The sequence below is a fragment of the Schistocerca piceifrons genome, chromosome X (genome assembly GCF_021461385.2).
Source record: "Schistocerca piceifrons isolate TAMUIC-IGC-003096 chromosome X, iqSchPice1.1, whole genome shotgun sequence".
NCBI classification, from domain to species: Eukaryota; Metazoa; Arthropoda; class Insecta; order Orthoptera; family Acrididae; genus Schistocerca; species Schistocerca piceifrons.
Genome location: NC_060149.1, coordinates 912,416,818 through 912,444,627, shown reverse-complemented (window position 1 = coordinate 912,444,627; position 27,810 = coordinate 912,416,818). Strand labels below are relative to the sequence as shown.

The 27,810-nt window shown below is 40.5% G+C and overlaps 2 protein-coding genes across 6 annotated transcripts in view; one reads left to right on the top strand and one right to left on the bottom strand.

Moving 5' to 3' along the window:
- The window catches only part of LOC124722712 (TBC1 domain family member 22B), a 143,296-nt gene extending 128,981 nt beyond the window's left edge, over positions 1-14,315 (bottom strand). For 2 of the 3 annotated variants that reach the window (XM_047247853.1, XM_047247855.1), the window contains exons 1-2: positions 13,529-14,315; positions 1,697-1,943 (exon numbers count right to left, since the gene is read on the bottom strand). In XM_047247853.1, the coding sequence (XP_047103809.1) occupies positions 1,697-1,758 (62 nt within the window). In that variant the 5' untranslated portion in view covers positions 1,759-1,943; positions 13,529-14,315. The remainder of the gene's footprint in view (positions 1-1,696; positions 1,944-13,528) is intronic. The other variant, XM_047247854.1, reaches the window with a different exon arrangement.
- Positions 14,316-14,357: 42 nt separating this feature from the next.
- LOC124722711 (tetratricopeptide repeat protein 39B-like) overlaps positions 14,358-27,810 on the top strand; it is a 336,578-nt gene continuing 323,125 nt past the window's right edge. The window contains exon 1 of one of the 3 annotated variants that reach the window (XM_047247848.1): positions 14,358-14,449. The gene's annotated coding sequence lies outside the window, so the exon portion shown is untranslated. The other 2 variants (XM_047247847.1, XM_047247850.1) reach the window with 2 other exon arrangements.

Below are 27,810 nucleotides of genomic sequence, written 5' to 3'. Positions count from 1 at the left end.
TAATAGCAACCCCAATTTTTCATTGCAAACTATTTGAATTTCTTGCAGTAGTTTACTTACTTTTGAAACATCACAATAACTATTACAATTTACAAAATGATAGGCAGTTCATCTTGAATACTGAGTAGTTTCTTTAAAATATTTTGAGAAACATTGGAGAGTTGGCTTTTGTGCACTGCTGTTGACACAGTCTAGCAAGCCTGCTACCTGCCACATCAAGTATTACACCAGGTGAGACCTTTGGCATGCGACCTAGCTTTCTCCCCACTCTGTATGCAAAGTCAAGTATACTACCTAGCAAACTAGCAAATTTTATTAAGACCAAGAAGCTTATGTCCAAAATCAGCATTGTTCTAGCAAGCATCACTCATGCAAAACTCAGTTTGCCCTTTTCTCACACGATATACAGCGAATTACGAAGAAGAGCAACATATTTCTAAATTTCTGGAAAGTATTTGACATGGTGCCCAACTGCAGACTGTGAATGAAGGTACAAACATATGGAATTGGTCCCCCAATATGAATGGCTTGAAGACTTCTTAAGTAATAGAACCCAGTATGTTGTCCTCGATGGCGAGTGTTCATATCCTCAGGAGTGCCCCATGGAAGTGTGATTGGAGCGCTATTATTTTTTTACACACACAAATGATCTGGCAGACAGGGTCAGCACTGATCTGTGGTTGTTTGCTGATGATGCTGCAGTGTACAGGATTGTGTCAAAGTTGGGTGACTGCAGGAGAACAGAAGATAACTTGGACATAATTTCTAGTTGGTGTGATGAATGGCAGCCATCACTAAATGTAGACAAATTTAAGTTAATGCAGATAAGTAGGAAAAACAAATCCATAATGTTCAGATACAGCATTAGTAGTATCCTGCTTGACACAGTCATGTTGTTTAAATATCTGGGCATAACGTTGCAGAGTGATATGAAATGGAATGAACATGTGAGGATTGTTGTAGGTCTACTTCTGTTTAGTGAGAGAATTTTGGGTTCACCTGTAAAGGAGACTGCATACAGGATGCTAGTGTGACATATTCTTGAGTACTACTCTAGTGTCCATGATCCGTGCCAGGTCGGATTAAAGGAAGACATCAAAGCAATTCAAAGACGGTTGCTGGATTTGTTACTAGCACATTTGAATTACATGCAAGGGTTACAGAGGTGCTTCAAGAAATGAGATGAGAATCACTGGAGGGAAGGTGAAGCTCTTTTCAAAGTACATTATTGTTGAGAAAATTTAGAGAACCAGCATCTGAAGCTGACTATAGAAATGATTCTACTGTCACCAACATACATTTTTCATAAGGGCTATGAAGATGAAATATGAAAAATGATGAGTCATACGGAGGCCCACAGACAGTCATTTTTCCCTTGCTCTATTTGCTAGTGGAACAGGAGCCGAATTGATTAGTAGTCTTAAGGGTACCGTCTGCCACACACTGTACATTGGCTTGCAGAGTATATATGTAGAGGCAGAAACTTAAGAGGGACCTTACTCCATGTGAGACAGGATTTAGCTCAAGTCTGGAAAGGACAGAGAAACAAATCAAAAGCTCTTCCTCTCATTTAAGGCAAATAAGTTAAGTGTCACCTAGCTTAGATTTTTAATCAATGAAAACACTGAAACAAGCTTCATTTGCAATAACAATATAATTTATGGATAACAATAATGTTGCACTTAGAACTGTTTACCTTCCTGGAACAGCTTTTGCATTTTTCTTCCAAAAAGATCTTGCATCTGTGTCTTCTTCCATATTCCACTCAACTCAGCATCATTAGAAAGGTAGTAGGAAACCAGGCAATCTTGTGATTGCCAACCACGAACTCAGCTGTCAGCAACGGATAACTGACATAACCCCTTTTTGATTCCATTAAATAATTATTTACACATATTTTAAAGTGTACTCAAAGGGAAAGTAGCAGACACCGATGCAGAAGCCTGAAACATGGAAAGCATTAAAGTGCCATTTACGAATCATGACAGAAAAAATAAGACAGGGCAGACTAACATGGTGGAAGGACAGGAGCATAAGAATTGAATAGGTGGTAGGTAATGGCAGGGTGAGGAAAGTAACAACATTCCTAACACAAACAGCGAAACAGTGACAAAGAGGATAGAATATTACAGTGTGGTGGCAGTGAAGGATGAGAAACTGATAAAAGCCATAAGTTTTCTGCAATCTAATCAAAATTATATAAAAGAAGTTTGGATCATTTAGAGTCAGATATAAAATAAATATAAATTGCAGAATATATTTCACTTGGCAAACAGATAAGCTTCTACTACCTCCAACTTTGGCTCCGATGATAATGAAATATACGGCCTTAATAGGCAGCATAGTGAAGTGCACAGTCCAGCAAACAGTAAAAATGTGTCTAAAAGAAGATTAATATTGTTTCTCCCATACAATTTCCCATATTATACATGAGTTCTTGAAAAGAAGCAACTAATCACTTACATATTAGTATGTGGTCAACATGTAACAATATACATTAAACTGCTATACTAAGATAGATACATGAGATTGAAACAAGCATTAAACCATACATGAAGAAATGGCAATACATAAATCATAACAACAATGACTGATACTGAAGATTCAGTATGGTGGGAAGCACCCATATGCTGCAACCAAAAACTCTAAAACAACACATGATTGAACCAAGGAATGACTGGAATTCTTCTTGGGGCATATACACAGTTTCTATGCAAGCCCACATAGCATCAGCAGTGGTAGCTTGAAGATCACGTTTGTTGCACTGTGTGCTGATTTTGGGAACAACTCACGTGATGAATGATTTAAATTGAATATGATGATTCATGAGGCAGTTGTCAGTGTACATAATTTCCTATGGTTAGTAAATAAAGTTAGCTGGTATTTTGTTCTATTGGGTTAGAACTTTACCACATCATAAGAATTTTCTGCAACATCGGAAATAAGACACACAAGTAGGTTACTGCAATGGTGAACATGCGCTACACATGAATCTATTACAGAAATTGTATTTTCATGTAGAGATTTGTTGGCTTCACCAACTCACAAGCAAACTGTCACACTCCAATAAAAACCATGCCTCAGGCTATATTAAAGGTCAGTCTGCCAGCACATTTAGTTTTCTTCGTGCTCTCCATATCAAAAATTTGTAACTTCTGCAGAAAGAAATAATTAGATTCAGTGATTCTTACTGACTACCATGTACTATGATCCAACTGGTTACAATCATCAACAATGAATTGCCAACAGCAGAATGCAACAGAAGAGTTGCTGACAATATAAGTGTACTTCAACTTCAATCATACCCCAGATATGTGCAATGGACAAAATGTTGGGCAAAGCTACATTCCACGAAAGCAATGACACTGTCATTATTTGAGGAAGGTGGCACACTCCTTGCACTGATGAAATATAGTATGTGGATTACTTAACACAGCAGATCAGGTTGAAATGGGCTTCATCTGAAAATATTACCTCACATTCTGCAGATGGAATTTTTTCTCTGTCCAGCCATCTTGATTTAGATTATCCTAAATTATTTCAGGCAAATGTTGGGATGGTTCTTCTTCAAAGGCCCAGCTGATCACCTGTCCTACCCTCAAAATGCAGACTTATTTATTTTGTGTTTATGTATATTTTTTGCAATATTTATTTTCATTCTATTATGTGACAAATCCAGTATCACTCTAAAATTATTCCTGGATGAGTAAACAAAAGAAGGAATGAATTTTGCCAATCAACATAACACTGCTTTCACATGCTGCTACATGCCCACTGCAGTTCAAGATACAAAAGTGTTTGTGGTTTTTGAACAAATAAATTGAGGTTCATTACAATGTCTGTCCTCAGGCCATCCAACACAAACTGCATTGAACTGCTGATACCTGCAGATCTGTGTCCACTGTAGAGCTACAATATTGTACGAACACTGTGGGTGAAGTTGTATAGCATCTTACAAGGATATGGACAAAACACCTATAAACCTGTGTACTGGGCAAACTTCAAGATGGCACCAAATGAAAATGACGAGTGCAATAGCTCTGTAAGTAAAATTACAAATTATGATGAAAAGTGCATTGTGTGCAAAAAAATCAGTACTTAAAAAAATATATCTAAAAACAAAGATGATGTGACTTACCAAACGAAAGCGCTGGCACGTCGATAGACACACAAACAAACACAAACATACACACAAAATTCTAGCTTTCGCAACCAACGAACGGTTGCCTCGTCAGGAAAGAGGGAAGGAGAGGGAAAGGCGAAAGTATTTGGGTTTTAAGGGAGAGGGTAAGGAGTCACCCCAATCCCGGGAGTGGAAAGACTTACCTTAGGGGGAAAAAAGGACGGGTATACACTCGCGCGCGCGCGCGCACACACACACACACACACACACACACACACACACACACACACACATATATCCATCCACACATATACAGACACAAGCAGACATATGTACTTATTGTGATAATACTTGTCTGGCTTCTTATATTATTAAAAAAGTCAATAGAAAAAGAAGAAGAAGAAGAAGAAGAAGAAGAAGAAGAGTGAACACTGAAAAATACGAAGATGAACTTGTGTGTGCAGCATCAACGACCGACACTGAATATTTGCAAGAAAATGGGACATATTCCCACTGCTATTATGAAAAAACATGCCGACAAAGGAATAACGTGTCTAAAATGTGAAACAGTTTAGCACAATAAGTGTGCAAATTTAAGTCCAAAACGAAAGACTTGGTATTGTTTCAATTGTTGTAAAGACAAAATGCATGAAAATGTAAACAGCAAAGACACTAAAGACGATTTTATCACGTTTCTATTACATGACATTTGTGGGTTGAAGCTAAAAAAAGATGAACTTAAACAACAGTGTGAATATCCATTGTACAGTGATGTGGTAATAGAAAATTTGACTAGTAAAAATACAGGCGACAGGACCAATCAACATTGTCGAAAATACCAGAAAACTATGAAAAGCAGTGTTGAGTGCTCGGAATGTGGAAACATATTCCATTTTTGATGTGGGAAAGTACATCCCTCACTAAACAAACAGCAGATAACTATAAAAAACTGGAACTGTGATGAATGTAGGATGAAAACTATTAGGCGAAAAATATGTAACGTACCCGATTATAAAGGACTTTAAGATATTGAAATTCACATAAGCACGCCAAATAAAAGAAACAGAACAACATGGATTGTGGCACAAAAAGTGCATATGTATTTAAATCATCTAATAAAAACTATAGCAAAAAATTAAACAGCAATGCAGATTTGAAGGTGCCCATTTTGAATTTGGGTAACACAAACAATGTATCAAATGCAACAGATAAAGTACAAGATGGAACAGAGTGTCAAGAAATACCAAGGGAAAAAACAACACACATCAGAATATACTCTGATGGTTCTAGAAAAGGGATGGCTACAAAAACAAAGACCCTGACAATTAAAAACACATTAAAATTGAAGGCATAGCGAAACCTGGAGCAAGATTCAACCAGATCCTCACCAACACTGAAGATTGCAGTAATCTGTCAAAGAGTGACTTTGGATTTCTTGTAGGTGGTTCCAATGATGTATACCGTGATGAAACAGCTGCAGCAACAACAGCTTTGACGAAAACTTTGGGCAAGTTAACAAACACAAATGTTATATCATTTAAAATACCTCATCACTACAATTTAACTGAATCGTCATGTGTAAACAGAGAAATAACCAAAGCTAACAAGTATTTTGAAACAATCTGCAAACAGTTTAAAAATGTAATGCTTTTAGATATTAAGGAATGTATCAGTTGTAACCATGAACCCTCTGACAATTGTAACTGCTCAAGAACTTGTCATACAAGACATGGTCAAGGCCTAAGTGGATTAGTAAAGACACTGCTGTGCCAAAAAATACTCAGTGTGGTAAATAATAAATTATCCTGTATCAGCAATTTAGAACATGTCTCAAAACTCAGAACCAGATCAAGGAAATTTATAAGGCTGACCAAGCCTGAAATGTGTCAGATTTGGTCAAAACAAAGAGCTTCAGAACATAATACAAAAAACACACTTAAAGTAAATAATCAAATTAAGCCCAATGTAAGCAATGCACCACCTTGCAGCAAAAATGAACTACTTTTGTTACAAATAAAAGTACAATCCTTTAGATACGAAGTCAGTGAATTACAGCACTACCTGTAAGAAATTAAGTGTGGCATTCTCTGTGTGAATGAACACTGGATTAAAAGTGCAGAAATAAGGTTATTTGTACCATTTAGCTACTCACTGGCAACAAGCTACTGTAGGCCAAACAATGCCCATGGTGGAGTGTCCATTTGTATCAATAAAATTTTGAATCTAAAATATTCAATCATAGACCTCATAACCCTGTCTGTTAAAGAACTTTTTGAAGCATCTGCCTTGGTTATACACACTCATAAACTCATGATTGCAACAGTTTACTGACCACCAGCTACTGATAAGGAGAGATTCACAGAAAAAGTATCTGAATTAATCTAACTCACTGCCAAATATAAGCAATAAAAACATTTATCGCAGGAGACATTAATACAGATGTAAGAGTAAAGAGAAAAACTGTGGTACACATCCTAAATATCTTAAGATCAACGAATTAATACTGCTTAAATGAAAAACCAACCAGAATGGAGGCATGCCTTGACAATATAATTAGCGAGGTGTGCAGGAATCAAGTAGAGTGGGAGACCATCAATTTAGGACTATCTGACCATGATGGAATATGGCTCAAAACAGGAAATCTGACACTTGACGATACCATGATGCTAACTACATATAGAGCTCTCAAGGATGAGAAAACTGAAATAATGAGAAATGAACCGAATAGAATGGGCAAGAATACTAACCATCAACAAAGATATAAATTAAAGCTTTTCTGCATTCATATCCAATATAAAAAATACATTAAACAGTAAACTGCCCTCTCATTACTAAGAGATATAACCCCAGCAATATGCATAAACCACAACATACAAAAAAGGGGTACACCCCACACCAAAATAAAATCAGAATCCTTTTACTCATGATGAAGAACAAAATTGAAGCGGGGTCAAGAAAACAAGAATAGATACATAAACTTAAGAAAAATATACAAATCCAAAATTAAAGCAGCAAAAATGAAAGCAAATGAAGAGTATATTTTAAATTCTAAAAACAAATGTACTAAAGCTACATGGAACATAGCTAAAAGTGAGACAAACATGGGAAAGGAAGAAATCAGTAACCCAATTAATTGTAACACTCAATGAACACTTCATAAACTCAGTAAATACCCACGTACCAAAAAGTGACAATTTAACTGATTTGGAAGCTTTTCTGTTGCAATCACAAAATAAAACAGATAAAAGATTTAATTGGAGTAGAATAACTGCAACAGATATAAATAACTCTGTAAACAAGCTGAACAACTCTAGAACAGAAGACTACTACGGATTCAGTAACTTTGTAATAAAGGCCATAATTAATGAAATTAGAACTCCTCTACTCTACCTTGTAAATAAAATCCTTAATGATGGCATTTTCCCTGATTGTTTTAAAATTACAGTTACACTCCCCATATACAAAAAGGGTGAGAGATAAATACCAGATAACTATAGACCAATATCAATTGTCCCTTTACTGGCCAAAATCATTGAGAGTTGATCACACACACAGATTTACATGTATTTTGAGAGCAATAAATTTCTTAATGACAGACAGTTTGGATTTAGAACTAATCAATCAACCATGAAAGCTAGTGAGAGCTTGATAACTGAAATCCACAATGCGTTTGAAAGGAAACTGACCACCTGTACAACACTCATATACTTAAGCAAAGCATTTTATTCAGTATTACACGAGATAATTGTTAGAAAAATTGGGATATTATGGTACCACTGATAAACCACTTAATTTGATTAAATCATACCTAAATAACAGGTGACAGTTAGTGTATCTGAACAATGAAAGGTCAGAACTAATGAAAATTAAGAGAGGAATTCCACAGGACTCCATTCTTAAGCCCTTTCTTTTTATTGTCTATGTTAACGACTTCTCAGACTATATAGCCTGCAAAAGTGTCTTATATGCTGATGATATGGCCATGATCTCCACAGGTGAGAGTATGCAAGAGGTGGTAAACAAAAATAATGAACTTTTTGAAAACTGTAGCGTGTGGTTTATTGTTAAGCAGTTACACTATGTGATCAAACGTATCCGGAAACCTGGCTGAAAATGACTTACAAGTTCGTGACACCATCCATCAGTAATGCTGGAATTCAGTATGGCGTGGGCCCACCCTTAGCCTTGATGACAGCTTCCACTCTCGCAGGCAAATGTTACAATCAGATGCTGTAAGGTTGCTTGGGGAATGGCAGCCCATTCTTCACAGAGTGCTGCACTGAGGAGAGGTATCGATGTCGGTCGGTGAGACCTGGCACGAAGTCAGCGTTCCAAAAAATCACAAGGGTGTTCTATAGGATTCAGGTCAGGACTCTGTGCAGGCTAGTCCATTTCAGGGATGTTATTGTCTTGGTACCACTCCGCCACAGGCAGTGCATTATGAACAGGTGCTCGATCGTGTTGAAAGATGCAATCACTATCCCCGAACTGCTCTTCAATGGTGAGAAGCAAGAAGGTGCTTAAAACATCACTGTAGGCCTGAGCTGTGATACTGCCATGCAAAACAACAAGGGGTGCAAGCCCCCTCCATGAAGAACACGGCCAAACCATAATACAACTGGCTCCGAATTTTACTGTTGGCACTACAAACGCTAGCAGATGACATTCATCAGGCATCTGTCATACCCAAACCCTGCCATTGGATCGCCACATTGTGTACTGTGATTTGTCATTCCACACAATGTTTTTCCACTGTTCAATTGCCCAATGTTTACACTTCCTACACCAAGCGAGGTGTCCTTTCGCATTTACCGGCGTGATGTGTGGCTTATGAACAGCCACTTGACCAAGAAATCCAAGTTCTCTCACCCCCCCCCCCCCCCCTCCACCTAACTGTCCTAGTACTTGCATTGGATCTTGATGCAGTTTGGAATTCCTGTGTGATGGTTTGGATAGATGTCTGCCTAGTACACATTTCGACCCTCTTCAACTGTCGGCGGTCTCTGTCAGTCAACAGAAGAGGTCGGCCTGTACGCTTTTGTACTGTACATGTCCCTTCACATTTCCACTTCACTATCACATAGGAAACAGTGGACCTAGGGATGTTTAGGAGTGTGGAAATCTCGCGTACAGACATATGACGCAAGTGACACCTAATCACCTGACCACGTTAGAAGTGCGTGAGTTCTGCAGAGTGTCCTACTCTGCTCTCTCGCAATTTCTAATGACTACTGAGGTTGCTGATAGGGAGTAACTGGCAATAGGTGACAGCACAATGCATCTAATATGAAAAATGTATGTTTTTGGCGGTGTCCGGATACTTTTGAACACATAGTTTATGTATAAACAACACAAAAACAGAGGATATTTATTTTAATCTGAAGGTACGGAAACAAGAGAATCACAGTGTCAAACTATTGGGGCTAAAAATAGACCAAAGGCTCTCATAGGATGACCATATAAGCTACCTGACAGGCGAATTTGCACAATTGATATTCCTGCTGTATAAACTAAGACATTCTGCTGTGTAAACTAAGATATTCTGTCAGTAAAAGTTTATTGATAATTTGCTACTATGCATTCTTTTAGTCACAGCTACAACAAGGAATTCTGTCATGGGGTACTTCAACAGGCACAAACTGTGTATTCAAATGGAGGGGGGAAAAAACAGTAATTAGATGTATACAAGGATTGGGTCCAAGAGAAATCCGTAAGGAGCACTTCAACCTATTAAGCATAATGACCCTCCCAAGTCTCTACATGTATAACTGCTTAATATACGTAAAAGAAAATATCCAATTTACACAGAGAATGAATTTACATAGCACTAGAAATAACTGCATGCTTGATATACCGTATTCTAGGCTGTCACTGACACACAACAGTCACAAACACCTAAGTCTAAAGTTATATAATAAACTGCCACAATCAGTCAAAACCCTCATGCACTTTAAATTTAAGGACGTACTAGAAACATGGTTTAAAAATAAAGCACGATACTCAACTGAAGAATATCTTGGAAGTAATTTGGAAGGAATGTATAAACAATGAAATAATATAATTATCATTAACTAAATGTGTAAAACTGTATAATTAATTCTTGATTGAAATAAACAATGAACTAGTGTAACTATCATTAACTAAATGTGTAAAACAGTATGATTAATTCTTGAATGTAAACTATATAATGATTATTACTGAAATCTTCTGATTAGTAAGAAGTTTATGTATATATGTAAAATAAATATAAAAATTACTAACTACTAAAAAGGTGTGTGTGTGTGTGTGTGTGTGTGTGTGTGTGTGTGTGTGTGTGTGTGTGTGTGTGTGTGTGGTACACATGCTGAATGGCTAATAAACAAACATATAAACATGGTGCAATATCCATTCATCATTACATACAACATTCTTCTATCCAATGATCTGAACTGAAAACATCAATGGGGGAAAAGAAACAGAGGAGGGGGAGACTGTTCTTGGGAGCCAATTATTCTACCCCTAATTCATCATCCTCACAAGCTGGTACTTTCTTTCACATTGCCAGGTTGTTTGTTGCCTCTCCACAATTTCTGGTACTGGCATACAACAAGTGTCTGCTGCTAGACTTACACGGTATGTTCTTCACGTCCCTTAAGTCTGAATTCATTTGAGACATTACCTTTTGTGTTCTTCTGAAGACACTTAGTGTATAAACTTTAATATGGTATTAGCTTGGTCACTCATTAACAGTACATATAAGGAACACATTTCTATGGGCAGTCACTGTGAGTTCATAACTGTGAATTGGTGAATTGTGTACTGTTGGTCTAATGCATACTCTGGGAAAAGAATGTGTATAGTTACTGTTCCAACATGGAAAAAGGAAAATTATACTCTGTCTAGACAGTGTTGGGATCATTACAAGCAAAGCACAAGCTCAGATTGGACAAGGGTGGAAAGGAAATTGGCCATTGCTTACTCTAAGGAACCACTCTGGAATTTGGTATAAGTGATTTAAAGAATGCAATTGATTTAAAGAAGTGACAGGAGATCCAGATGGCAGATTAGAATTTGACACCTGCTCCTCTCAAAGACGAATTGAGTGTTTTAATCAGTACAATGTTTCAATGTTCCAGTAGTGTGTACAAATTAACTGATATAGGCCTAGTTAATTTCTGCACACTACTGGAATATTGAAACATCTAACGGCTATTCTATAACAGGCTTAATGCTATGCTTAGTCATATGTATGAATAAAGTTCCCAATTGGCAGCATGGTCACTACAGATGTGGCACTGAATTGGACAGTCATGGACACTAACTACAGTCCTGACCTTTGGAGCAGCACGACTCCCTGTTCACTTAGATTGCTGCAAAGAAATCAGTAAAAACGTAATTCCAGAAATCTGTTAATTTGAATTAGCAAATCGTACCTTATTTTTGTAACAAAGATAGGGAAAAAATAATTTCTGGTATACGCCTACTGGGCTACTCGAAAGTACCAGGCAATCCTCAAATATTTTGAGAGTTGTGATGAAATGTGCTTCCGATAACCATTTTTCAGAATAACACAACCAACCATCCCCCCCCCCCCCCACCCCACTCCTGGGTCCCTCGTTATGAGCCCGGAAGCTACAGCATGTGCAATCCCCTCCCCCTCCTCAAACTGTCAATACTATCTCGGCCCCACATCCTTTAAGTAAAATAAGAAGAATCACATCTTGTGTACAAGCACAGTGTAGAGTAGGCCTACTTAAATTTTATATCTGCAAGATTACAAAAACTGTGTGTGAACCATGGTGTTAAATTCTGGGACATTAAGTTACACTGTAGATATTTTGTAATGTGAATGTATATGTCAACAGAAACCTCTGCTCATCTGCCTTTTCTTTTTAATATGCAACACCTGGGAACCGACCTTACCACTAAACCAACATAAGTTGTAATAAATAGGTTAAATATTGCAAGAAAATAGGTTTCAGTTGACTTGTTATATATTTCAAGTACACACTTTGTACAAAATGCAATCAAATGGGACCAAACAAAAATCAATCAATCAACTGCATGGCGCCTGTGGCAGCAGCAATCTCTCAGAACAACAATGGAGCTAGTGACATGAATGTACATAGCATCAGTAAAAGTTTGCTTTGTTAGTATAACCAGATTAATCAGACAATTACTTAATTACTTATCGAATTCAACATCTAGAATGTCTGCAGCCTACTAGGTTTAACCCTTTTTTTTAAAAAAAACTGAAAATACAAACAAAAAAATCAGAAACTGTAGCTACAGAAAACATAACCACGTCCTGACCATTTTTAGCAAAGTCCTCTGAGCAGAGCTTGTTTCTGTTTGGTAATCATGTGCTAAATAGTCCTTGAATTGTTAATATGTATGACAAATCATTTGAGGCAGTGTATGTAGGGCCCTACTGGAAAACCAATGTTGCAGTTATGATCTGCTTAACAAAAAGCAGATGGATGGAATCACAATTTCTGGTTGATCTAAATCAAGAAGGACTTAAATTTTAATGTATCACTAACATCCAAGTCACAAGGATACGTCAACAGCATTACAATGTTGAGGAAACAAAATTGCCCTCAAGGAAATTACCCAGCACGGGGTGGGAGGGAGGGGAGGGGGGGGGATTAGTGAAACCATGGGAAATCTAAATCATCATGATTCTGGTAACATAAATTCTGTTGCTCCCATGTATGAGGTCAATGCCACTGTGTTACAGCAATGCGGTGGAACTTTCTTTTTTAAATGGTGGGCTGTTAGTTTGCCAAACTTGTTTAAAAATAAACAACAATTTGAATTTATTCAGTGACTGTCAATTACCCTCATCAATGTCTTCACCATGACATTTATTTGTGCCAAATCTTACGAGACAGATTCCTGCAAGATTTTACATATTAAGAGTCAGAAGGAGCAACGCAGCTGAGTGTTATGTGAATAGCTTAAAGCTAAGTTGCACTATGACTGTCACTCTCAAAACAAGTACTACTATTTTCACACTGGACGATGATACACTGAAAGGCTTCTGGGAAGTGTTGTCTTCCAGTTTTCATAAATACACAATTTCCTCAGTTTCAGTTAATATCACAACTGTTTGACGAAATTTTACGTTTATGCACATTCCTTCAAGTTTGCAAAACATTACGGGGGTTTGTATCACACAGTTTAAACTACCAACGTACATATTCTAATGCAAGGATTTGGGAAATTTAATCGTATTCAAGAAAGTATCCAAGCTGTCACGTAACATTTCAGTATAATATTTAGAGAATACTGTACTTTGTTCCTATTACCATAAAATACTGTCATGCTTAATATCTTGCGGTAACAACGCAAACATGGTCTTTATAAACCAACAAACAGGAAACTGTCTTCCATTCCATTCACATCTTCATCATCCACACTTACTTTTAAGGCCTGGTTACTGTCATTGCAGCAGTACTGCACGGAAACTGGAGGTTTCTAGGGCACCTCGAGTTTCTTATACGACACCCCCGGCTCCTCAGTTTATTTTATAAATTTTCATGTTCTTCCAGTAGCACTGTTTTCCATAACTGTCTCTTGGTATGGTTTACCGACATTTACACCCTCCAGTAAATGAACTCAATCAAAGTTTACATTCATTTCAAACAGCACTTCACAACTGTTGCAAATACTCCACTTCACTATAAACTGTAAGTTATACTCTCATCGCGTTTTACTGGTTCTTCTGTATCTATTCGCTCTCTTTTCTCTAAGTCTTTAATTGTTGAAATCTATATCTTCAAAAGCCGAAATAATCAGCTAGTCTCATGTCAGCTTTCTTGTTCTTCGGTGGCTTTATCCGTATTTATGCGACATAGACGCTAAACGTTGCATATTTTCTTTCAGTTTAAATAAATGAAAAATACATGCAATCATCAACACAGGCATTTAAACGTACCGATAGCACACGTTTCACATGCCGAAACCACGGTAACCGCTATCCCTACTAAACATTTCAGAGGTTACATACTGCTCTTCAGTAGTCCACACCTCGAAGTTAAATTGCAAAGGCTGTGGGATTATTTTAATTTCAAACAGTCATTAATTCGGGTAATTTACCCACAGTGAACCCAGCCTATTTTCTGTTGTCACAGAATGTTTTAACCTTAGATAGTTGCGTTATCTTCGGTTATATGCTACAGACGTTTCCCCCCACCCCTCCCACTTACATACACATCCGCATAAATGTTGAACGACTCACTCACACACAATAGCCACTAGCCAGCGTGCGCGCGCAAATTGCATCTTTTTCCCTGTTGACCTATACCGACGCACGGTTGTGTTTGTTTATACTGCCATCTATAGGTAAGATCAGAGGAATTACGTAACAATGTTTTCTGCTGGGTGGAATAGGTGAAGGTTGAATTTTCATAACCTGTTTAATGTTATTGCTACACGTGCAAGTTGCTGAAGTGGGTTGGAATTGTAGCTCCTGAACTATAAGTGTTTATTCAGTTACTGCGTATGCAAGAAGAGGGACGCTTTATTAAGCAGTTCTTCAACCGTAACAGGTGAGCATCGTAGCAGACAAGTTTCATTTTCGGCACTCGTAAGTGTTGTAGAAGTGACGATAACTTACAGGAGTACATTTGTGTGTTTGCGAGCGCGCGCTTGCTTTATTACGGTTTTCTCTCATTTTTCATTTATATTCGTAGAGTCAGTGTAATTCGGGTGTTAGAACGTTGGTTTAGAAATGAAGCGCATCTTCTTTCCAACAGTTTTTTTTTTTATTATTTCTCATGCATGGTTGTGACGAACTATATCATTAGTGCTTATAAGTATCAATAAGTTGTCAGTTCGACTAGCAAAACAGCAGGACAAAATGCTTCATACTTTTTGCTATATTTGGGGATTTTTTTGTTACAACACCTTTTTATGGTAAACAACGATTGACTTCAATTCTTATGGGAGTAATTTATTGCCGCATTAACGACCATAGTACACATTGTGGAACGTTTGACAAAATCGCAATCACACTCCTTACCCAGTCTTATACTTCATCTGTGGCTATCTGATCTGTGTTACTGCTGATTTTGCCTGCTAGAAGCCCCTCGCGAAGAAATTGATTGCATGTCAGTTTTTCCAAAAGAATAGAATTTCCCCTTTTTGTAAGTCGATCGCTGGTGACACTCGTAATATGTCGCACATCATCAACTCTTATAATTAGTAGGAAGATATGTGCTCTGTTGAATATACCTAGATTATGGATGAAGTTGTCATATCCTTGATGCTGTGACAGTCCGGCCACCGTATACCGAAGAACATTGATACTCAGGTTGTTATATAACTAACTGTTCTTTCCATTAAATCTGCACATGAAAGAGCAAACATTTATGACCTATCCTAGAATCGTAATATATAAGTTGGGAAGACAGCAACTTTCACTAACTGAATGTTCAATGTTACATTTCTTATTTCATCTGTAATTTAAAAGCAAAAGCCATCAACTACCCCAGTTATTGTTGTAGGCCTACGTAGTCCAGATTAGACAGCATAAAATTTGTAAGGTAGTGGAGAGCATTTTTTATTTCTTCAGTCTTTGTTTGTTGCATGTTGTAATTTTCTGTCATAGTGTAAGGTGTTTCTTTTAATAATTTTGTGATTTACTTGGAAAAAAACCCCTCTCTTCATAAATGTGCTCAAGCCAGACATTGTGATTACATTCTGCAGAATAAAGAAACTTAACATGTATGTGAAATTGTATCCACATATCTAATATACCATGTAATATGAAGCACAATTTCCTTATATTTTTACCTTTAAAAAACTGTCTGGTCAGATGTCATGACCTTGGCCTTTTACAAGAACTAGGAACTAGCTCTTTATGTAGATAAATGTAGTGATCTGCTTTCCAGTAACTGTAAAAATGTGATAAGTTTTGACTACAGAATTGATGAGGATGTAATCTTGTAATTGCACAGTTTTATGGCGGCAGTGCCATTCATTTGCAGATGTGGTACCAAAATTTTGTATACCATATACGACCTTAAAAACTGAAAGTATCCTAAATGGTAAAAATCACTTTCTTGATCCTCAGGACATAACTGAGTAGTAATGGTACATGATACTTCTGTTTTCAAAATAAATATTGTGTGTTTCACATAAACACCTGTACTCTGCAGTGCACTGTGAATTGCATGGTGGAGGACCGTCCCATTGTACCAACTATTAGAGCTTTTTTTCCACTCAATTCATGTATGCACTGTAGGAATAATGATTACTTAAATGGCTGTGTGCTTGCTGTAATTAGTTTAATCTTGTCTCCACTATCCCTGTGGGAGTGATATGTGGGGGGGTTGTAATATATTCCTAGATTCACCACCTAAAGTTGCTTTCTAAGTTGGTTTTCATGGGATAGTTTTCATCTGTCTTAAAGTGTCTGCCAGTTCAGTTGTTTCAGCATCTTTGTGACACAGTATGCCCCTTGCTTTTTCAGTCCTTATAAATTGATGACTTAAGTTTCATTGATTATATTTTGTCATTGTCATCTATTGGTTCATTTTGAGCTTTTGTATACTGCCATAGTGTATAGGATACAGTGCAGAAAGTGGCTGCATAACAGACTGTGAGATGTTGAGGAGGTTGGGTTCCATTGAAACTGAGCCAATATGTGACCAGTTTGCATGTTGTGCTGTCTGATTTAATACATTTCTTGTGCATTTAATAAGTGTACTTAGATTATATACACACAGGCTGAGCTTTTGAATTTATTATTACATATTCAGATCAACTAGTAGTTTGTAAGAGGGAAAGGAACCTCGATTGGCTCAGCGTACCTCCAAGGAGGTTGGCCCCTTGTGCAATGAGCGGAAGTAATTTTAGTGTACTGCGGAGCTTGTAAAACTAGACCACAACGCGAAACCTCAGCTGCATAACACATGCATAGTACACTAGTGTAATGTCCTCCCTTCCCCCTCCCCCCCAAATGGCTTGGTGCCTCCCTCTGAGGTGTGAGTGTTTCTTGGTGACCAGTATCAGGATGACTTGGGATGAGTCATTTACCATGATCCAATAGGTTTCTTTTTTGCTGTCGTGTAATGTCTATTATTTTATTTATTAATTTTTAAAAAAATTCGGATGGGAGATAAGGAAAGGAGAAGTACTTTATTTCAGTTCCTATAATAATGCGTGACGTCAACAGCTATTTCTATCTTAGCACAATTCAGTGCACCTTTAACCCATACGGACACAGACTCTGATTCATTTACTTTATGACAATTCCTCATCCTAAGAATCAACGGCATTGTAGACATATAATAAGATGTACCACAATCTCTGTTATACACTTCACATATCTGAAATGCGCAGTAAGCAATAACTTCTCGGCTGGTAAAAGTCTCCAGCCCTGATACAATCGCCACTTTACCACCGCGAACTAGAGCCATAGTAACCCAACAATTACCATGTGCACTAGCGTCTACATTAGTAAGTGCAAGTGTATAAAGCTATTGATAATATAGCTATTACTACGAAGAGTGGAGTAGGTGCGTAAATTATTCTGCTTGGCCCTTCAGCGTTTTGTGGATGCGTACTGAATTTTACACTTACTAATGCTGACGCTAGTGCACATGGCAGTGGTTGGGTTACTACATGGTAATGGTTGGGTTACTGTGGCTCTAGTAAATGGTCATAAAGTAGAGACTGTATCAGGGCTGGAGACTTTAACAGCTGAGAAGTTATTGCTTATCAAACATTTCAGATATGTGAAGTGTATAACAGAGACAGTCATTCACCTTGTTATATGTCTACAATGCCCTTGGTTCTTAGGATGAGGAATCATTGTGACTGTCCTTCAATGTAGTCACCAGTGTTGTGTACAACCCATTGCCAGCGATGTGGAAAGCGTAGAGTACCATTAGCAGAGCCTGTTTTGTTGATGGCGCGAATGGAGCGGTCTACTGCCTGTCGAATCTCTGGAACAATTCGGAAGCGAATTCAACAAAATGGTTCCTTCATCTTCGGAATCAAATCAAAGTCACAGGGACTTAAGTCCGGGGAGTATGGTGGATGGTACAGTACCTCCCAGTCCCATTAACCGAACAGAGCAGCCACAGCTTGCGCTGTATGCACCCGTAACATTGTACAACAAAGTGATGGGTGGGTTGTGCAGAAAGTGTCGCAGCTTCTTTCGCAGAGCTGGCCACAGGTGATACATAATGTGTTAGGGTAACACTGTCACAATCGTACACGAGAATCACCATAACTTTAGACCGCTCTATTCGCACCATCAACAGAACAGGCTCTGCTAAGAGTATACTACACCTTCCAAATTGCTGGCAATGGGTTCTACACAACACTGGTGACTACTTTGAAGGGCAGTAACAGGTGCAAACATGTAACTCTTCTGTATCGGTTGTGAATAAATAGTTGCCACTATTTAGGTTCCAACTCTCGTATATAAATAATGTTCTTACCTCTAGATATGTCAGGAACATAACATGGCCTAATCAAAGGAACCATCCATATTAGCAGCAAGGGGAAACCATAGAAAGTTCGTGTCAGGATAGCCAGATGGGGAATACACCCTGAGCCTGCTGAATGCAAGTCCAGGGCATTAAAACTGGAGGAGCCATGTCGCAGAGGAAGAGTAATCACTAAATACATTGTGAGTGCAACAGGCATAGTAAATAAACCAGTGAACGAGAAATTTTTAAAATAAAAACACTACTGAAAAAGTGAAAACTCATGAACAACTTATATAACTCTGTGGAAAAGTACAAAATCCATGGCAAGTCAATCAGTGATATAGGTAAATTGTGAGACTTTGTTTTAAAATGCCCCATCAAAAATAAAACATCCGAGCATGGTATGTAGCACCCCTAAAAAGTATAATGCTCAAACACATGAAAACCTGCTGACACTGTCAGTATCAGTAACTATGGCATGAATGCTGTTGCTCTTCTTTTGTTGAAAGCTGATTACACAGTGTCTAATAAGCATCATACTACATAGCGACTTTCCTTCAGTGACAGTCGTTGAACGTACAGTCTGATTTAGGTTCGGGCATATTGTTGATGAGACAGTAGAAAAATATGAAAGTATTAAGCTGTAGATACTCATGTGAACTGAATTTGAAGCTGAATTAGCTAATCTATTAATAAAGTGTTTTTTGGAAAACTCTTCAAAAGAGAACTTAGTGTACATATAACACCTGCGTAGAAATAAGATGACAGAATTAGTTCAGAATTGAGCACGTGGTCAAAAGCAGTTCAGTTGACATTTTTGTTGAAAGAGTACAGTGATTATAATTTTGTTTCATTTTTGTTTGGTCAGGACAGATCATTGGTTATACCACATGACATATTAGTTAAGTCAAAGAAGGAGGGCTTCCCACAAAGTAAATCCACGTTGTTGTTGTTGTCTTCAGTCCAAAGAATGATTTGAAGCAGCTATTTACACTGGTCCCTCCTGTATGAGTCCCTTCAGCTCTATATGACTTTTTCAATCATTTAATCATGTTTGCTGTAGTCAGTGCTTGGTCACCATCTACAACTTTTTCCTCATACAGTTCCCCATCACCTCGTTGATTATTTCTTGATGATGCCTCAGGATGTCTCCTTCATTTAAATTTTCCATAAACTGCTCTTCCACCTGATTCTATTCAGTACCTTTTCACTAGTTATCGTTTCTACCCATCAAATCTTCAGCATTATTCTTGTATAACATCGAATTTCACAAGCTTCTGTTTTATTCTTTGCTAGATTGTTTATCACATGCAAGTCAGTTCTGTACAAGGCTGCACTCAGACAAATACCATCAAGATAGAGTTTCTAACAGTTAAATTTGTTAAAAAATTTGTTGTATATTTTATATAAGATTTGAAATTAATGCATATTATTTTAGTCTCGCACAGGTAATGTTCAGATAGATGTGAATGATTTCTAGATTGACATAATTAGTATTTTTTGACATTGGTATGTAACTTGCTATGAATTGAGGATACAATACTACTAGAAGCTTTTAGAACCCAAATCCACCAGACCCAATTTTCAGTTGCAAAGAGGTGAGTGGTGAATGGCAAAATAGTTTTAAAGTTTCATGACAAATAGCACTGGAGACTCTTGTTACTGGTCAGCATCCATGATATATTCTGGCTCTTTAAACATATACCGATTGATGCATTTGCCTGTGCGGAGAGGCATGCTGTGAGTTCTGCAGATGCATTTCACAATTTTTCTATTATTGTTTGGGGGAGGGGGAGGAAGCTGCTGTCCCTATCTCCTTGATCTAGGCACTTAAAGATCTTTAACAAATTACGAGAGCTGTTCAATAAAGAATGATCATATTTTTTGTTTTTTGACAACATAACTTTACTCATCCTCATAATTTTGATGGTCTTTATCAAAGTAGTTTCCCATGAATGTGATGCACTTGTCCCATCGTTTCTGCCAGTCTTCAAATACATGCTGCAAACCATTTTTTGAGAGGTCCTTAAAAATCTCCTCCACAGCCTTCACCACTGCTTCTGATGATTGATAATGCCTCCCACAAAGGCTTTTCTTCATTTTAGGGAATAGAAAAGTCGCTGGGGGCTAAATCTGGACTATAGGGAGGGTGAGGGATGCACTTTGGTGATTTCTGCAAGATATTCAGCAACAACATTGGCAATATGCAGCTGCGCTTTATCGTGGTGCAGCATCCACCCTGCTTCACGGAACTGTGGTCTCTTGTGCCCGATACGTATTTGCAATGTTTATAGGACATCCCTGTAGTATTGTCCAGTTACTGATGTGTGTGCAGGTACAACATGCTGATAAACCATTCCATTGAGATCAAAGAATGAGATGACTGTAACTTTCCCAGTAGAAGCAACCAGTTCTGCTTTTTTGTGGGTTGGTGATGAAGGAGATTCCCACACTGAGCTTTGCTGTTTGCTCTCAGGATTAAAATGATGTCACCAAGTTTCATCAGCAGTGATTACGTTTGAAAGACACTCCGAATCTTCCTCTAACATCAACTTTAACTGTATGCAGAACTGCATGCGAATGTCCTTTTGTTCAGGAATCAACAGTCCTGTAATCCATCGTGCACAAACACGTGTTGTGAGTAATTTTTCTGTCACCAATGTGTAGGTGGCTCCCAATGAAATGTTCAGTATTTCAGAAAGTGATCTTAAGGCAATTCATTGATCCTCTCTCACAGTGACAGCAGCAGTGTTGATGTTTCCTTCTGTAAAAGCTGTAACTGGAGCACCGGATCCACCTTGCTTTGAAGTTGATTGTCTTCCCTCTTTAAACATTTCAAACCCCCTTCGGGCTGTGCTGTAGGGAAGAACAGACTCTCCATAGGCCTCCTGTAACATTGTATAGGCCTCAGCTGAAGATTTGTTGAAACAAAAGCAGAATATTAAAGCCGAATATTGTTCCTCGCATGTTACCTCCATTGCAGCGGTAGGTGATACTAAACGTGTCTGACCTTGCCTGCCTCTCACAGGCAGGAACCAGGAGTCAACAAGGAAACTACTACAGCATGTTTGTTGCACATTAAGTTTACAGAATATCATAATATTAACTTTTAGCGTAACAAATTATGACTATAAAAAAATTATGATCATTCTTTACTGAACAGCTCTCGTATTACATTTTATTGTTTGTGAATTTGCCCTATTCCTCCTGCAGAAGAGGTCTGAGGTATTCCTGCTGTCATAAGAGGCGACTAAAAGCAGTCTCTCACATTTCAGACTTGATGTGATTTTCCCTTGTAGGGTTTGAACTCCATTTTTCAAAATTTTCCCAAAGAGTGAGCTAATTGAGGAAGGGCACCTTACATGGTGCATCGTGTCCATCGTGCCTCGAGATCATTGGCCCACTTTCTCATTGTCACACTGCAGTCCAGCTCATTCTCCATTTGTTGGGCGTGGACGCCTTCCTGGGTGCGTTTTCCACCATGTACTATGCAGTGTTGCTTTTTGCATTGATGATGACCATGGACTTCTTTGCACCTCATATCCAGCACAGTAGCCAATCCGTTGTGGTTGAGCCACCATGTACCCTGTTGGTTGAGCCACCATGTACCCTGTTGGTTGTAGCTCCCTGACAACACACGGATCACTCTGCTGATGCCTGCGCCACTAACTCCCCACATATACCAAGGAGTAGGTGCTCGTCATCCTGGGGCATCAGGACTCCCGACAATGGCCATTCTGCCAGGTGACCTTTGCTGCAGCTAGGTGCCGCCCGTTTGGAGGGCCCCTGGTCGGAGTGGATGGCATCGTGCTGGATGACGTGCGATGAAGCGTACCACATCATCACTTGCTGGTGATCACACACCAGCAGTCTCTAAGCGTTCCAAGTCTCAGTACAATGCAAGAAAGTACAACCCTAAATCAGTCCCCTCCCAGGTCACTCCATTGGAGGAACGCCAGGATAAGGATGGTAGCCAATCTTATTCACCCCGGTACCTTGTATGTACGAGAACTGATGGCGACTCCTTTGTTTCAATGAAGCCACAGTTTTTTGTAGAGCATTTAGAGGACAAGTTTGGGGAGGTGGAGGGCTTGTCCAAAATTCAATCTTGGTCAGTCTTGATCAAAACAGCATCCTCTGCCCAGTCACAGGCTTTACTCACTTGTAACAAGTTGCGGGACGTTTCTGTTATCATCACGCCACATAAGAGACTAAATATGGTCCAGGATATTATCTTCCACAGGGACCTTCTTTTGCAGTCTGACGACGAGCTGCATGCCAATGTAGAGCGGTGAGGTGTTCATTTTGTGCAGTGCATCCATTGGGGTCCAAGGGATAATCTGGTTTCCAGTGGTGCCTTCATCTTGGCCATCGAGGATGACACCTTACCCGAGAAGGTCAAGGTGGTGGTCTACCACTGTGATGTCAAGCCATGTATCCCTCCCTCAATGCAGTGCTTTAAGTGCTGAAAGTTTCCCCATATGTCTTCTCGCTGTACTTCCAGCATCACATGTCGAGATTGTGGACGTTCATCACATCCCAATAATCCATGTGCCCTGCCTCCCATCTGTGTCAACTGCAGAGAGCATCATTCACCTTGCTTGCCAGACTGCAGGATTTTACAGAAAGAGGCCGGCCGGGGTGGCCGAGCGGTTCTAGGCGCTACAGTCTGGAACCGCGCGACCGCTACGGTCACAGGTTCGAATCCTGCCTCGGGCATGGATGTTTGTGATTTCCTTAGGTTAGTTAGGTTTAAGTCATTCTAAGTTCTAGGGGACTGATGACCTCAAAAGTGAAGTCCCATAGTGCTCAGAGCCATTTGAACCATTTTACAGAAATAGAGGAAAATCATGGAATAAAAGACCCTTGACCGACTGACCTACACTGAGACTAAGAGAAAATATGAATGCCTACATCCTGTGGCTATGACCACCTCATACGCCATCGCTACGAGAACAGTTGTAGCGCCATCAATTCCGTGAATTCCAGTCAGCTCTCCTCGATGGTGGGGGGCACGTACCCCCAAGTTGCTCCCGCACCACCTACATTGAGAGCACTGCCCCGCCAACACCAGTCCCCACTTCTCAACTGGGGAACCTCTCGCCAGCAAGGGGTCACTTGGGTCATCCCCTTCTCAGGTTTCTCCTAATAGGAAAGATGATGCCTGTCAGTGGCTGAAGTGCCCAAAAGCAGCTAGTCGTAGGGCTCCATGATCATCCTGTCCCGGAGACTGAATCAGTGAAGCCCTCCCAGCCAGAGAAACCAAAGACCCAAGGAGTAGTCAGAAAAGTCGAAAAAGAAGACCCCTAAGACCAAGGAAATTGCGGTGGCACCCACACCATCACTACCTAAAAGCTCTGCGTGGGGATAATGTGTAGATTCTGGCATCTGCTGAGGACCTAGATCTCGCTGGACCCTCAGACACAATGAATATAGATTGCTCAGGCAACAAGTCGGTGGCAACAGGTGACCCTGAGGCGTAAACTGCCTCAGTGAATGTTCCATGCCTTCCCATTCTCATGATGATGTCATCCTCCAGTGGAATTGCGGCAGTTTTCTCCACCACGTGGCTGAGCTATGGTAACTATTAAGCTTTTCACCTGCTTTCTGCATTGCCCTCCAGGAAACCTGGTTCCTGGCAATGCGGACCCCTGCCTTTCGCAGCTACAGGGGATATTACAAGAAAAATAGCGAATATAATAGTGTGTCAGTTGGAGTTCGTGTTTATGTCCTGAACTCAGTATGTAGAGAACCTGTGCCCCTTCAAACCCCTCTTGAAGCTGTGGCTGTCAGAATAAGGACGACACAGGAAATAACTGTCTGCAATATATATCTTCCTCCAGATGGTGCAGTATGCCTGAATGTATTAGCTGCACTAATTGATCAACTCCCTAAACCTTTCCTACTTTTGGGAGAGTTTAATACCCGTAGCCCCTTGTGGGGTAGCACCATGCTTACTGGCCGTGGCAGAGATGTCGAAACTTTACTGTCTCAGTTCGACCTCTGCCTCATAAATACTGGGGCCGCCACACATTTCAGTGTGGCTAATGGTAGTTTCTCGGCCATTGACTTATCAATTTGCAGCTCAGGACTTCTCCCGTCTATGCACTGGAGGGCACATGACGACCTGTGTGGTAGTGACCACTTCCCCACCTTCCTGTCACTGCCCCGGTGTCAGGCACACGGATGTCTGTCCAGGTGGGGTTTAAACAACGCAAACTGGGAAACTTTCACCTCTGCTGTCACTGTTAAATCTTCCCCACATGGTAACATCGATGTGATGGTTGAGCAGGCGACTAAAGCAGTCGTCATTGTGGCGGAAAATGCGGTCCCTCGCTCTTTAGGGTACCCCCGGCTAAAGGTGGTCCCTTGGTGGTCACCAGAAGTCACTGAGGCAAGTAAGGATCATTGGCAAGCTCTACAGCGGCATAAGTGGCACACTTCCCTGGAGCACCACATAACCTTTAAGCGGCTCAATTCCCCCCTTCACCAGCTTATCAAAAGACGGAAGCAGGAGTGTTGGGATAGATACATCTCGACCATTGGGTGCCATACGTCACCTTCCCAAGTCTGGATGAAGATCAGACTTTTTTTGGGTACCAGACCCCAACAGGTGTCCCTGGCATTAACATCAATGGTGTGTTATCTACTGACGCAAACGCGATTGCTGAGAACTATGCTCGAGCCTCTGCGTTGGACAACTATCCCCAGCCTTTCGCACCCTCAAACGACGGATGGAAAGGAAAGTCCTCTCGTTCGCTACACACCATAGTGAACCCTATAATGCCCCATTTACAGAGTGGGAGCTCCTCAGTGCCCGTGCACATTACCCTGACACAACTCCTCGGCCACATCGGATCCATGGCCAGATGATTAAACACCTCTCATCTGACTCATCATCATCTTCAACCAGATCTGGTGGGATGGCATCTTTCCATCAAAATGGTGGGAGAACACCATCATTCTGGTGCTTAAACCGGGAAAAACCCACTTGATGTGGATAACTATCGGCCCATCAACCTCACCAACGTTCTTTGTAAGCTGCTGGAAAGTGTGGTGTGTCTGCTGTTGGGTTGGGTCCTGGAGTCACGTGGCCTACTGGTTCCATGTCATGGCGGCTTCCGCCAGGGTCACTCTACCACTGATAATCTTGTGTCCCTTGAGTCTGCCATCCAAACAGCCTTTTCCATATGCCAACACCTGGCTGCAGTCTTTTTTGATTTACGAAAAGCATGTGACATGACCTGGCGACATCATATCCTTGCCACATTATACGAGTGGGGTCTCCAAGGCCCGCTCCCAATTTTTAATCACAATTTCCTGTCACTTCGTACTTTCCATGTCCAAGTTGGTGCCTCCCATAGTCCCCCCCCCCCCCCCCCCCCCATATCCAGGAGAATGGGGTCCTGCAGGGCTATGTATTGAGTGTCTCTCTATTTTTAGTGGCCATTAATGGTCCAGCAGCAGCTGTAGGGCTGTCCGTCTCACCTTCTCTGTATGCAAATGACTTCTGCATTTCGTACTGCTCCACCAGTACTGGAGTTGCTGAGTAGCACCTACAGGGAGCCGTGCAAAGGTGCAGTCAAGGACTCTAGCCCACAGTTTCCAGTTTTCAGATGCAGAGTCGTGCATTATGAACTTCTGTCAGCATCGTACCTTTCATCCAGAACCAGAACTTTACCTTAATGATGATCCACTCACCATAGTGGAGAATATCGATTCTTAGGACTGCTTTTTGATGCCGAATTGACTTGGCTTCCTCACCTGCATTGGCTTAAATGGAAATGCTGGCAGCACCTCAGTACCCTCTGCTGCCTGAGGAACACCAACTGGGGTGCAGATTGCTCTACGCTGCTGCAGCTCTACAGAACCCTTGTTCAATCCCACATTGGCTATGGGAGTGTAGTTTATGGTTCGGCAACACCCTCAGCATTGCGTTTACTCAACCCAGTGCACCACTGTGGCGTTCGCCTAGCGACAGGAGCTTTTAGGACGAGTCCGGTGGCCAGCGTCCTTGGGTCAGCTGGAGTGCCTCCATTGCAGGTTAGGTGTGCACAACTGCTAGCCAGTTATGTTGCACACATTTGTAGTTCTCCTGCGCATCTCAATTACCGTCTCCTTTTCCCGCCCATGGCGGTTCATCTCCCTCATCAGAGGCCCAGGTCAGGGCTTACAATTGCATTTACTTCTCTCCGAACTGGAATCCTTGCCTTTACCACCTATACTTGAGGTTCATTCATGAACACCCCCATGGTGTACACCTAGGCCGCGGCTTTGCCTGGACCTTTCACATGACCCTAAGGACTCAGTTAACTCTGCAGCTCTGTGCTGTCACTTCCTCTTGATTTCTGATGGCTGATGGTCACATTGGCTTTGCCTATGTTTATGGAGGACATATGGAACAGCACTCCTTACCAGATGACTGCAGTGTTTTAACTGCCGAGCTGGCGACCATATCTCGTTCTCTTGAGCACATCCGCTCATGTCCAGGCGAGTCATTTCTCCTGTGTAATGACTCCTTGAACAGCCTAAAAGCTATCAACCAGTGCTACCCTTGTCATCCTTTGGTAGCGACCATCCAGGAGCCCATCTATGCCCTGGAATGGTCCAGTCATTCAGTGGTGTTTGTCTGGACCCCAGGTCACGTAGGAATCCCAGGCAACGAACTTGCCGACAGGCTACGCGGAAACCACTTACAGAAATCAGCTTCTCTGAAGCTGACCTGCATTCAGTATTACACTGCAAGGTTTTGCGGCTTTGGGAGACAGAATGGCATAACCTCAGTATGCACAACAAGCTGTGTGCCATTAAGAAAACTACGAATGTGTGGAAGACTTCCATGCGAGCCTCTTGCAGGGGCTCTGTGGTTCTCTGCTGGCTTCACATTGGACATACATGGCTGACGCATAGTTTCCTCCTCTGTCGCGAGGACCAACCTCAGTGTCGTTGTGGCTCACGATTGACAGTCATCCATATCTTGCTGGACTGCCCACTTTTAGCCGCTCTGCAGCGGACTTTTTAACTTTCCCGGCTCCCTACCCTTGGTGTTAGGCGACAATGCCTCAGCAGCAGCTTTAGTTTTACGTTTTATTTGTGAGGGTGAGTTTTATCATTTGCTCCCTGTTTTAGCACATGTCCTTTGTCCCTGTGTGTCCTCCATCCTAGTGCTTTCAGGGTGGAGGTTTTAATATGTTGTAGACCGGCTGGCTTTTCTTTTTATCCTCATAGTCAGCCAGGCATGGTAACCTGCTTTCTTGTTTT